This window comes from Poeciliopsis prolifica, unplaced genomic scaffold (genome assembly GCF_027474105.1).
Source record: "Poeciliopsis prolifica strain line A6 unplaced genomic scaffold, Auburn_PproV2 SCAFFOLD022, whole genome shotgun sequence".
NCBI lineage: Eukaryota > Metazoa > Chordata > Actinopteri > Cyprinodontiformes > Poeciliidae > Poeciliopsis > Poeciliopsis prolifica.
This window is the reverse complement of record NW_026562397.1, coordinates 8,064,127-8,078,067: the sequence shown is the minus strand read 5'-3', so window position 1 is coordinate 8,078,067 and position 13,941 is coordinate 8,064,127. Positions and strand designations below refer to the sequence as shown.

General features: G+C 39.1%; 1 protein-coding gene across 2 annotated transcripts in view; it reads right to left on the bottom strand.

The window, feature by feature from the left end:
• sipa1l3 (signal-induced proliferation-associated 1 like 3) overlaps positions 1-13,941 on the bottom strand; it is a 79,060-nt gene that overhangs the window by 30,204 nt on the left and 34,915 nt on the right. For both annotated transcript variants that reach the window (XM_055045726.1, XM_055045727.1), the window contains exons 2-3: positions 8,361-8,445; positions 500-1,161 (exon numbers count right to left, since the gene is read on the bottom strand). In XM_055045726.1, the coding sequence (XP_054901701.1) occupies positions 500-961 (462 nt within the window). In that variant the 5' untranslated portion in view covers positions 962-1,161; positions 8,361-8,445. The remainder of the gene's footprint in view (positions 1-499; positions 1,162-8,360; positions 8,446-13,941) is intronic.

Here is a 13,941-nt window from a genome sequence, read left to right as displayed (position 1 = left end):
TGAAGCTTTGGGACTTTGCTGAACCTGATAAGGAGAAGAGGATATTCCTTCTCTCAACCAAAATAGAGTCTTTCTCACACTTTGAATTTCTTAACAGTGAGGGCTTTTATAAATATCTCCATCAGTAAAATAGTGTTTTCTTCTACACCACACAAGCTCGTTTGGCAACCATTTTCCCATTCTACATCAACAGTATTTCACCAAAAACAAACAGAAAATGTAGCAGACTACACTCATTAGAGGCAAACTAATATTTTCAAGTTCTAATATTTGGGGGAACACTTTATCTAAGCCCACAAATGCTGTAAATACAGCTGGCAAGGCAAAGCAAACCATGGCTTTCTGCAGGCCAACCCAAACTGACTTCCATCTGTGTACCTCATTAGCAAGAGGTTTGTGTCGAAAACCTGGACTGCCGCCACGAGGAAACAACACATCCTATTCTTCTCAACTCCAACGCACAGGAAAAACAGAAATTGGAGAAATATTTCGGGCTCACCTCATTTTCATCTTGTTCGCTGAGCGTTACTTCACTGTTGGAGCGCTGTCTGAGTGGTGGGAAGACTCTTAGACTGAGAGGCGAGCCTCTGTCGCCGGCGAACCCCCCGCCTCTGAACTCCACGTCCTTCGACCATCTGCGGGGCAGCCTGGCGACCCCTCCTCGCACCAGCCTGCCGTCGGATGACAAAACCGACGACGAGACGGAGCAGTCGTCGTAGTGATTGTTCCCGTTTTGTCCGTTTTCAAGCAGCAACTCCCGAGACTGCGCGCGACGGGGAGGCCATTCGGCGATCCGTGCACGAACACCCATTTTGGGCACAGAGATGCGAGGTTGTGCTGCTGGTTCTGTGGGGTGGCCATTGGGGGTGTGACGGAGTGGAGCGTTTTGGGGTAACCCTCCGCCTCCATCCAGAAGGTCTGAGGAGACGCAGGTTACCCCCCTGTCTCTGTAGGTGTTCATGACGCCCTGGGAGAGCTCAGGGCCGGTGGGAAGGCTTCTGGCATCCCATCTCAGGAGGGGTGCTGGGGAGGGGCCCCACACACACTCTGCTGTGGCCTCTCGCTCCCAGAAACATTGCCTTTAGTGGGAGATGGAGAAAATTCAGTGGTGCATGATGGAACAAGTCTGGATCCTCTTTCTTTAGGATTATTCTCAGCTTTCTGAAAGAGAAAGAAAAAAAAACAACAGAAAGCAATTAATTCAACAAATATAAAACAAATTAGGGCTCATTTTTAAATCGAAGAGCTTGCGTGACCCAAATTTTAACCACACAACCAGAATGAGCTTTGGCTTCAGGAGGGCAACTCACTCAGCTGAAACGTACTGTAAGACTGATAAGCCAGAGAGAAAACATGGTGATGAGATATGACAGAGAATTTCTCCCATTGAGGATAACCTTCAAGAGGCTGACATGGAATATTATCACTTTAAATATATACCTCCACAATTGTGTACACAGATATTGTGAGGATTGGAATTTGGTAAATTGTTCAGCTCTAGGTTGAAATAACAAAAATATGAACAATTTATCATGCAATTACTTTTTTAATTAGTTCTTTATAAAATAGCTCAAGCTGAGAGAGTGGATACAGAGTGTCTTTAAAGAGTATTTCCCAAGTCTTTTGTTATAGATCCTCAATTGAAATGAGAGCTGAGCCATTCCCTCAGCATGTTTCTGCCACCACCATGATGGATGATTTCTGAAGGCAATTGGCTGAGCCGAGTATGAAACTAAAGAAGCTAAAAATAAATAAATAATTTAAAAAAATGGACAACACCAATTTTTGATTTTCATTTGTAACTGTGTCTTCACAATTATGCACTAATTTGGGCTGGTCTGTCATGTAAAATCACAATAAGCTAAAGGCAAGCTTTTTTATGAAAATGAAGGGGGGAAAAAAATCTAAGCTTCCACTCTCTTCTTCTCTTTCTACAGAGGGAGACAATTATGTCTTTGTGAAATTAACAGGGATGAATAAATACCAGAAGACAGAAAAGGGCAACAGTGACACAGCATCAGCCGGAGGGGTGAGGTTGGGTGAAGCCATAAATAGAGCGACGGGAAAAAGTCAAGAAAGAGCACAGTACATTGCTCAGTGAACCACATGGATGTGCTTCGATACGACAGTCACACAGCATCAACTCTTAATCCAATGGCCTTTCAAGGACAGCGGCTCATTCAGAGGCATGCTTCGGCAAACTGAAAATCATTTTTATCCCCCTTTATTAAGAATAGGCAAGTGTATAAAAACAAGATATTTTTGTTTTGAGGTCTTTCATTGTTAAAACATTAGGAACGTTTTTTTTTTTCCCCCCTTTCTTTTTTTCCTCTCTTTTGAGGGAACAGTATGACTTCACTGGGTGATGCAGCACGAAATGGGAGCTTGGTGACATGTTGGTCTGTGAACTAAAGGGAAGAAATCAAGCCTGGCCCTCGTGCAGCATCTGGTGCAAGGGTCTTGTTCTCATTAAAATAACCAGTTTTCAGTGTTATTTATATGGAACACTTCATCTGTTTTATAATCACAGTCTGTGCAGAGATAAAATGAGGAAAAAATGAGACCAGTTGATAACATTTAAAACATGTTTTTGATGCATAGGTTACAGTTGTATTTGCTGTGTAAATGGCGAAACTGCTGGTTGAATAGGGAGACACTTTATGTAATTATTGAAAATAATGTCCTGAGACGCACCAATTGAGGAAAACTCAAAATTGACTCAAGAATGAGCCCAAGAATCTGTGAGGTTTGGTTATTTTAAATAAGGACAGCAGATGAGTGTTAAAAAGTAAAATGTGCTTAATTCATCCATCTGCGCAGCACTCCATTTTGGGATTAAAGCTCTTATCTCCATAAGTCTCTCCTCAAACTGCAGAAGTCACTAAAATATCTCAGTGAATTTGCACACTGTGCACAAGAACACCATCTGCAGACACTCCAAACCTTTTATAACGTTCAGGTAGTTTTCAGCATTCACTACAATCCCCTTTCTGCTAATAATAAAACTATTATTTTACATATAATTTCATTTTAAAAAGTTTCTGAATTCATAACATTTCTAGTTCGTTTAGTCATTAACAAATAATTTTCTTATTTCTCCCAAACTGCTCATTAACAACATGTTTTTACATAGCCATGCTGATATTCAGATAGTCAAAGAAACTTACTTAAACATTGAGTTGAATCTTGACTGTTTAAATCCACTAAACTAAATTTAAGTGAATAGAAAAGTGATTAAAAAGCAAAAAAGCAAGAAATCCATAAAGCGCTCTAAAATATTTGCAACAATTCTTACATCCTAGCCTCTGAAAAGGCCAATTAGAAAGACGTTTTTTAAGGGGTTACATTTCTTTGCTCATCTTGGTTTGTGTGAATTTTTGAAAAATTTATCAAGTCCAGCTTAACGAGGTGTGTTTTTTAGAGCCCACAAGATATCTGCATCCTTGCTGAATCTATTTTTGGGCTGCATTACTCACACACTGGGACTGAAACACATAAAAGCATTAATGATCTAAATCATGGCTAACAGAATCTCACTTTATGTCTTTTTGAAGTGAGACACCAGTGTGTCCTGTCTTTGTTTATGAAGGAGGAAAAGCATTTCCGAGCCAAAGGCTCCTGCTCTGATCATGCTTTCTGACAGAGTCTGTCCTCATTCAAAAGGCCGTCCTGTGATCCACTACGAGACCCGATCCCAGATTATATGCCCCAGCTGCAGGGGTTGGAGAATGGCTTCATTATGTGGCTGATGAGAGAGAGCAGTCTGTTTGATTCGTCTGAAACACACCTACGTTAATAAGGACACGAAAACCGTGCCGATGCATGAAATGTTACATAAAGAGACGACTTAATTTGTGTAATTATGCATAACTGAGAAAATATCTAGGTGGGGGGGGATCATCCTTTGCTGCAGTCAAAATTACGTGCACACATTAAGGTTTGGCCCACAGTTCAGAGCATAAGGAGCAGACATTTAACGCCTTTTAATTGCTCACATACACTGATTGATCAGCTTAAAGATGTGGCACTGCTAATACGGCTCCATCATTTATTCCTTTCTCTGCACACTGGCTCTGACTTGCCCAGCATGCGGCAGGCTTGGCGCATGCACCACAAACATGCACCGAGGCTGGTAATTACGCTGGTTAGATGGTAGTAATGACAGAGCAAGCAGAGAGGGCCAGCTTGCAAAGGAATGAGCGTAATCACTGTGGAGGAGGTGCCGCTGCTGCTGCTCCTCAGTCACATCAATGCAGAGGGCCTCAGATCAGAGAAGACTGAATAAAAACCACTGGATCAGAGGCAAGGAGGGATCAACCTGCCATATGTTACAGCAGGGTACGCCAACATTCAAAAGTCACATGATGCAGAAATGCATCTCCCAACACTCAAAGGTTTCTGAGAGTCAACAAAAATATGTGATGAAAAAAGATGACAAAACCAAACCATCCAGAGGTGATGTGAACGCATCAGCAGCAGCATGTGTGGGAGGGACAAAGATTTAAGGGCTAGTTTGAAGAAGATATGGTGGCACATCCGACTGGCAGACGGCAGACAGGAGCAGAGCCTGACGCCGCCATGCAAGACAATGCAGCACTGGACCCCGGTGTGATGGCAGCACATCCAGCATTCTCGCCACCAGGACAGACCAGGTTTGGCATCGCAGTTTGGCAACAAGAGTAAACAGGTGGCAAAGACAAATCTCATCCAGCAAACTGACAATAATTTGCACTTACCAATGATAGACGCAAAAAAAGCTAGCTAGTTAGCTAGCTAGCAACAGTTTATAAGCAGCCAGTTAGCGGTAGCCTCAACTGCTTTCAATTCAAACTACATATAATAGTTTCAATTCAAACTACATGTAATATGTTAACCTGTGATTAACATATTACATGTTAATCACAGGTAATATTCCTGTGATTAACATGTTACTTGTCATTAAATTACATTTTTAATGAATTAAAGACATTTAAAGGCCTTAATTTGATTTGAGACTTTTTAAGGATGCACTGACACACTGTTTTAATAAAATGTAATGATACATAGCAGCAAGTCTTGGTTTCAACAGACGGTTACAAAGTAAAAGAATTTTGAAAACTAGACAAATGTAAAAGTCATAAATGTGGTTTCAGTCTTGAGTATTTCAAATATCTTCAAACAATATAAAAACAAAAATACAATTACAGCATTATCTCGGCTCTTTAATTTAGTAATGTCACGTCAGTACAATTAGTAATAACTTCTTATGCATTGATTAACTGAAACAACAACAAATTAGTAAGAGAGATTTCCCAATGAATGCTTTTTTATTCATTGGAAAAAGTTCAACTACTTGGTTGAACTTTTTTCAACTAAACAGTTGAAAAAACTTTCTGATAAGTTCTTATCATTTGAAAGATCATTAACAATAAAAAAAGAATTAAAATCTCTCAATTACTGAGACAATTTTTGTATTTTGTAATTCCAAGTATGTTGTGATGACAGTACTTCTGTTTTTTTGATTTTTAGTTAAACAATGAATCGTCTTTCCTGCGCAGAAGCCAAAGCCAGTTCTCTGGCGTAAATTATGATTTTAGGATCGATTCTTAAAGATTCCTTGAAAAACAACAGTCTACTGCTGTGTCTACTGCAGAAAATTATGTCAGTATTCAACTATTGATAGAAGAATGAACTGAGTGGAAGTGCTAGTCTTAAATACAACTTAAGCTACAAATTTTGACCACATGAGTGTTAATTTTTTGGCATTTAAAAATTAGTTGCATTATTAATGCAATGAATCTTCCCTCTTTGTTGTTACTCAACCACATATACACTTGGTAAAAACAAAAACACTGCGGGACTTTGATACGCCGCTCATCCAGTTTGGTGAGAGGTGATCGTGCCAAGCACAGAAAGACACAGAGGACAAACAGCAGCCATAAATCAGATGTCACGACATTAAATGTCAACTGTACTTGACACGTATAGGAAAAATTACACAAGCACATCAAAATCCATTCAGACATGTTGGGGCACCGATCATTTTGTCAAGTTGCCATTTTTTGATCTTGACGTTTTTGTATTCAGGGTTTTATAAAACGGAAATGGCTGTGGCAGGACTGTTTCCAATAACCATGAACCAGTTCTCGCTTGCCTTGACGTCAAACAGTGTACTCAAAGAAAATCTGAATCTTAAACTAGGAACATTTTTATCAACTGGCATGCTTTTAAAAGACGTTTTAATTCAACCAGGGTTCATAATGGGTCATATTTCACAACAGCAGCTCAACAAACTGGAAACCAGATCCAAATAAAATAGGGTGAAATGTAAAAAAAAAAAAGAAGACAGAAATAGTATACTTTCACCTACCACTTTGTTGAATAATAATGTTTTTTTTAATACTTGTTACACTATCATGAGTGTCTACAGAAAATATTTCTGTTGTCTTGAGTAAAAAGTCTTGAGCAACCTTCAAGACTTTTATGGGTTTAATGCAAGGAGAACTAAAAACAAAGGCATCACTCCTGAAGTGCTAAAATGTCAGAGCTCTTAAGTGAACCAAGTATATATTTTAGGGTTTGAATGTTTCATTGTTTCCCTTGAGCTCACAAAGACATGCTGCAGAGCGATAGTGTGTCTACTTGCAATCCCCTGGTGGAGTAAAATGATTTACTTCCTCCATCCCCCATTTAACATGCAGATTTACCTGTTGATGTTTTGCTGCCATGAAAAATTAAATGATCACTTACAGCTGTGTGTAAAAAGGAAAGAAACAACAGAAAACCTCCAACGATGTATATAGAAGTCCAAATAATGACATGATTTAAGTATGTTACTCCTGCTTTGGGACACGAGTCTATCCCACTTCATAAATATGAAAGTTGTTCTTTGAAATACAGAGAGAAAAACTTTATTCCCAACAAAACTCTCACAGGAAAGACAAGAAACAACAGTGACAAATGTGAAAAGCAGGCTGGCCTCCAACTCTGCTCTATATTGGGCCTGTAAGTCTGTCTGGGTTATCTGGAGGCGACATCTCTGCCTCAGACCAGAGAGTCACCGAGCTGCACTTCTCTCACAGTCGCCCCACTTCCCTCAACTCTTTCCAATCCCCGCAGTCTCTGTCTCTGCTGATTTCCGTCTACTTCGTGCAGATGAATCTCCACTAAAGCTGTGTGTCACTTCAATCCGTCTGTTTGCCAGGCTGCTGTCCCATGACACCAAGACAACCCATGAGCAGGAGGAAGACTAAAGGATAAGGTGAGAGGACTAATTTAGCAAGTGTCAAACGTTGATATAAAAACACTAATGATTTGGAGTTAGCAGGAGAAAATGAACTGCTGCCCACCGGCCATCATTTGCTGATTGATTTGGCGAGAAGGATTTAAAAACTGAATGAAAATTTGTTTGAACGTTTAAATATCTGTGCAACTTTAAAAGATCCCAGACACCTAAATCTTGATTTAAACAAACACAAAACTGAAGGCTGAAGGAAAAAAGACAAAAACAGTGAAGTTTTTAGAGCTGTGCTCGTCCCACGTCACTGTATTTAGACTACACTTTCAGAACATTTGCAGCTGAAAATGTTTCAGCTGAATGCTTCAAATCAGCTCATTGGTGAAACCCAGAACTGAGCAGAAAAAAAAGCTCTGATATTGCTTAAGTCAGGAAACGATGGTGAGCAGGCATGGACGGCTATGACTCTCTCATGGTGTAATCTTTCTGATCCAACGTCTGTATTGGACTATGATTCTGGAATTACAGATCTGATTTAAACAGCGTAGTCCTGTGCTGCTGCAGGTCATATTTTCACACTTTTAGCTTCCAACTAGAAAAACATACATGCCTTTTTATATTATATATTGAACAATATAATAAATTTCACAGAAAAACATAAATGTAAACCAGGTCTGCGTGTTACTGCACATTATCATCACAAAAACACTGAACGTCGACAGGAAGTAGCTGCTCAGACTGCAATAAACATTAGCTAAAGTGCATTTCATTCAAGAGCTGTATGCCAGTTATGTATTTGGTAATGCTTGTTTAATGTAGCAGAATATTTCATAGGATTGCATTGAGATATTTAGAGAAAGTCAATACAAATAATTTGTTTCTTATGCCAAAAGAGCAGATAAATAATGCATTGAGACAAAACAAAATTTGTTTCAAATTGGGAAACGTCTGGAAGAAACTATTAAGATAAATTTAAGAATAAAGAACATCTAATTTAATAGCTCTACAGAGACAGAGATTCTGAATACAGAAAGCTCAATAACACTGGTCAACTGGTTATAATCTCTGATCAGAACATACACCACATCACTAAATAGATCATTCACATATTAAAATTAAACTTTTTAATATGCAGTAGTCTTACCTTTTCTGCCCTCAGTTGTGCAGGCAAAGCAATTAGTGAAAGGTTTGGTGTGACAGTGCCGGCAGAGGAAGCTCTGTACTTTCGTCTGTAAAAAGAAAAGTGAAATAAAAGTTTCAGAAAACTGAAGTCAACTTGTTATTGTATTGACAGTGGACAGGGAAGTCCAGGCTTGTTCTTGGTATACATAATAAAAAATACTTTACGTACAGGGAAAGTTAACATCCACAATAAGTTAACTTATTGTGTTAGTTTGTTAGTTAAACTTTTTTTTCTTAATGTCATGAACTGGTTTGCTCTATGAAACATCTTCATTGTGTTTTTTTTTTTTTTCAGTTATCTGTATGGGGTAATAAAAACTAAATGCCATCAATATGGATGTATTGTTGGTGAGGATTCTGAGCAGATACACCTGAGGCTGTCCATCTGTGCTGCACTGTAAACAAGTCTCCATGGACACACTCAAACAGAGACTTAAACTCCTGGTAGTGTATAGGTTTCTGCTAATCAAAAACTTTACCTTGGAGCAACAATATTACTACAGTCGACAAATGCAGACTTAATTTGCACACAAAGATAAAAAGAAACAAATAAGTCCTCTGAACTTGCTTATCCCTTCTAAAGCTGCCTGTTTAATAGATGAATTTGCAGAAAACATGGAGGCAACATGAACTGCCTCTCTACTTCTAAGAGCAGTAGAGAGGAGCGTTTCTGAAGGTCTTAGGAGATTACAATGTCCTGAGGGGAACCATAGTTACTGTCTGGCAAATACAGTTTAATCAATACTGATCTATCAGGGTCCACTTATCCTGCCAAGCACAACATAACAACACATGAGGGGAGAAAATGGGGGTAGCTAAGAGTCACTGAATGGGTGAGTGACTGTTTTAGCACAGTAAAGTGTAAAGAGTTGCTACATCTTTCACTGGCTCATGTATTAATTCCTCTTGAAATGTTTTCACATTTTGTCACATTACGACTGCAAAATTCAAATTGGGATGTTTTTTTGTGATAGGCCAATAGAAAGGAGCATATAATAATTACATGGAAGCTGGACTTAAACCTGAATATGTATTTACTTGCAGCTCCCCGAGTCAAAACCTTCTGAGCCAATTTTCACTGCAATTGCTGACGAGGTATTTATCAGCGTATCACACTTCTAGAGAATAACTGTTTAGGCCAGTCCAAGAATAGCGTATTTAGGGTGCTGTTGGTTTCCCACCACATGCACAATTTGGCAAAGAAAAGCTCAAATCTGGTCACATATGACCAGAGCACCGTCTTCCATTATTTCTTGTTTGACGCAACCTGGTGGCAAGCTGTAATGAAAGCTTCTTAAGGCCTTCAACAATGGCTGTCTTCGGATGTCACTCTTTTACGACGACCAGATTTGTAGAGTGCTCGAATAGTAGTTGTCGAAAATGTTCTCAAGGCAACAAAAATGTCTACACACAGCACATGTGTATATTGTAGAACACATATCACAAGCAAATCATATCATCACATTTAAAAAAACTACGGAGATTTGTAGCTTTAACTTAAAAACATTAATATAGACAACGTATGCGATAAAATTAATTAAATTATGTATTTATTTGAGGGGCTGTTCTGTCTGGTTTACTATCAAGCTTTGTTTCCACAAAACAAAAAACAAGAGTGATCTAATCTTTGATTTTAAAAGGTCTCAACACCACCCACACCAAAGGACGCAGAGGACAAACAAGTGGAGTGTCCATCCTTACTGGTAAACCACATGGATGCCACAAGATGCCTCTCGCACAAGTTTACAGAGTCGAGTCAACGCCTCTTCATAAGGTCAGTGGTTATTAAGAGGATCAGAAAGCTGGTTATGTAAAACAAACACAGGCGGATTCCTGAACAAGCTTAAAGCTTTTGCTTTCTTAGCATTATAAGTGAGCCTCTGTGAGCAGCAGCAGCAGAGAAAATGTTCCAGCAGGGATCAGCGCGCTACTGTTTGAGCGTGAACTTGGGTGAGTGCTACTGATTGCATCTTGAGCATCTGGTGTATATTTAGTAGAGGAATCATTCTGTGCAGCACTGCCAGACAGAATGACTGTCAAACAGCCAGAACCGAGCTGGACTAACCCCCTCAGTGGATGTCTGAGAACAAGGATGAACCCAGAATAAATAGCCTCATAAATAAATAAGTTCGTCTGTCAGAGGTTTTGCTAAGAAAAAATGCAAATCCTGTCTCATTATAGTGGATGTGCAGCTTCCACACTGGAGATGAAACATCCCCAGGTTTGTTTGTTAACGTGGGCAGGAAAGAAAAAGACTGTGGACATTAATCAACATGAGGACTTGAGTCCATCATGACAAATATGTCAGATTTAACCTGACAAGCTATTTTTGCACACAGTTTCTTGCAGATTGATGGTATAAAAAAATAGAATGAATAAAGAAAAACCCACAAACGCATAAATAGAAATGACTGAAGCACATAGAAAATAAAATCACGACATCCACTACTCTGAAGTGCGACAGCAGAGGGGGAAAAAAACGGGAGTATAAAGCTGGAAGGATGCCTGCACCTTTACCATCACTGGCATTTTGTAAGATGTATTACTGTTAACTCTGGTGCAGAAACCGTCTTCTGTCAGTCCTCCTTCACACTTCAGCCTGCTAATAACATCCCAGCTTTAACACAAAGATTGTGACTTCCCTGGTAAATGTGAATGGACAATTCTGATGTTAAAATTGTCGTTTTGACAAAGGCTGCGCAATATCAAGAAAGAATGTAATTTAGATGCTATTGCAAAGAAATGTGACGGTATTGATTACATTTAACCCACATTTTTCCGGTTTACTACTTCATCATAATGTTTTCACCAGTCTTGTGCCTCGTTTCCACTGTGTGGTACTGCTTGGGTCGCTGTGGTTTGGTACGCTATTTTCTCTGTTTCCATTGTAAAAGTGGCTCGTGTATCCGACCCGTACCGCTCCCTTCCTGGTTGAATATTCACATAGCAGCCTGCTTTGTGCAAGGAGCACATATGTGTTGAAGAAGGTGACCCCATACAGAGTCAAACTCCAACACTGGGAGGTGGAGACAGCCACACTTCTGACATTTTCACACCTCAGATTTCCCACCATCCTCTGTGATCCTGAACTGTTTTCTACTGTATGCACTGAAACTGAACAGTGCATGTTTTTATCCTCTCTAAAATGGCTCACTAAAATGGCTCACTATAGGTGCAGGCTTCTGCACCTGTAGTGAGTTCAATTTAAGACATTTAAAGTTTGTTATGACTTAAATTTAAAACCAACCCAAAATAATTCACTTTCTTTTCCAACTTATTGATAACAATAAGCTGTTAAAAGAGCTTTGTCGACTTCAGTTGTAGTTTTTTAGGACTGGCACAAGCCTGGAGGTCTTTTAAACCTCTCAACACTATAAAGCACACTTCATCATAGTTATTGAGCACAAGTTTTAGCAATTGAAATCCCTGTCGAATCCAAACTTCCTTAATTCCATTTTACGCATCAAAGAATTTGTCTCTTACGTTAATATGATTTTTATTTAATAAAAATAAAATTGTATTAACAGTTGATTGTTTATAGAATGAAAATAATGGTTTTGATCCATGAGAACTAGACCTATTTACCAATCAGAGCTGATCAAACAAAAACGTTTAAATTCCCGTCTCTAGCCAGTTGATTTTGTAAAACCTGAATGTTTCAGAAATGTTGATGAATAATAGTGCTAATTAAAGAGTTTGCGTGGAAAAGACGAGTTGATTTTTAACCTAATTTCGAGGAACACAAAAGGTGGAAGTAGGAAGCGTGAAAGTGCAGAACTCAGGCAGTTTATGGTGAGTACACAACAAACCCACATGCATTGCAACCAGCACCTTCCGCACTAAAGACTGTTTTCCCCACCTCATTATTAGCCGCTTAGTCATATTTTCAAATTTCCTGTCAACATTTAACAATTTTCAACACAAAAATACAGTGGGCGGCTGGTGGACGGCCCAGCACTCCTCCTACCAGGGTTAGCAAGATTTCTAGGGTGAAACCATAAAAGACGTTGAGAGGAGCCAGGGTATTGAGAGAGTGAGAAAAAGTGAGCTAAGTAAGTTTAACAACAACAAACTTGGGGAACCAAATAAATCAACAACTGATCTGTAATTGCACTGTGACTTTCTGGATTGAAAATTGACCATAAAGCACCTAAAGATTCCCACATCTACTTGTGTGTTTCTCAGGCATTGTGTGATGTTTGTGTAACAATAATAAAGATGACTTGTATGCTTGTAAAAACGAAGGTGCTTTCCAACTCCGTGCTGCTGCTCCTCATATTGAGCCTTGTGCAAAACGTTACAAAACTAGGGAAGTGCAAGAGTAGTAAACCAACAGAGCAGAGTCCGTTTCAACAGAGTCAGCGGCATCATTTCCGCTATAAGCAATATACGAAGCTGCATTAAGGCCACCACAGCAGATAGCCTGACTAATTTCCAAGCCAAAATTTGATTGTTTGGTTCCCAATGTAATTTTCTGAAGAGCATAATTGCAATTAAAGGTATAATATCCTGAGCAAAATGCACATGAAAGGAACCACTAAATTTCACATGGGTTTTTTTTCTACATTTTTAAAATAAGTTCTTGTATCAGAATCAAAAAAAGAAATGTGTTACAGAGAATAAGAGTACAAGTCACACAACTGATTTAGCAGCAGTTATCAATTGTTGGTTTCCTGCTTTGAACAAAAGCAGTTTTGTTCTTGTGTCCACTTCAAATTTGTATTTATTATGTCATACTGTGATGATTTCACACCAGCCTGTGGCAAGTAGAAAAACTGGCTTATTTGAACGTGGATCTTCTTTCAGCAACAGGATCAAAAAATGCAGCGTAGTGATCGGTACTAAGCAGAGCTTGTTTCAGCAGAACCACTTCAAACGCTGACGGGTACTGATGGTGCTGGTTACCATAGGAACGTGAAGGTGCACCAGGAAAAAGACATACGATGTAGGCGGATGACCGCAGGCGATGAGGACACAGAAAAACACAAAACAAAGCAGTAATCTATAGGCTGCAGCCATCAGATGGCCACTTTATAGACTGATTAGTACAGTCACTGCAGCAAATAGCAGCAAAGCTTAAACTATAGATCTACAAATCTTCTGCAGGAGCCCTTTAATTTCTGCTTTGCCTCAAATGCGAACTTCCTCTGTTGTTAAATCACTCTGTCTATGTTTCCCTGTTCATCAGCACTAAGCTGCTTACAACTGTATGCCATGTTAGCTTCAAATCATGCCTAAATGGGCTTTAGACTATTTAAAGTCACAAAAACGAGCAATGAGCAAACTTCCAGCATCTGGTATTGTTTTTTGTTTCCATGACATAATCCAGTCAGAAAAGACTTCTCACATCATTTTTAGGATTTTTGTATTGACAGTGTATGTGAATTCAATTTTGCTCGCATTTGAAACAAAAAAAAAAAAAACCCAAGACGCACAGGGATTTTTGTTTTCCATTTCATTTGATGTCTTTCCAACACAAGGGGCAAAAATGCCCAAAAGAGAAAAATAGATATGACCGATAGCTTAATGTATGATTAACTTGT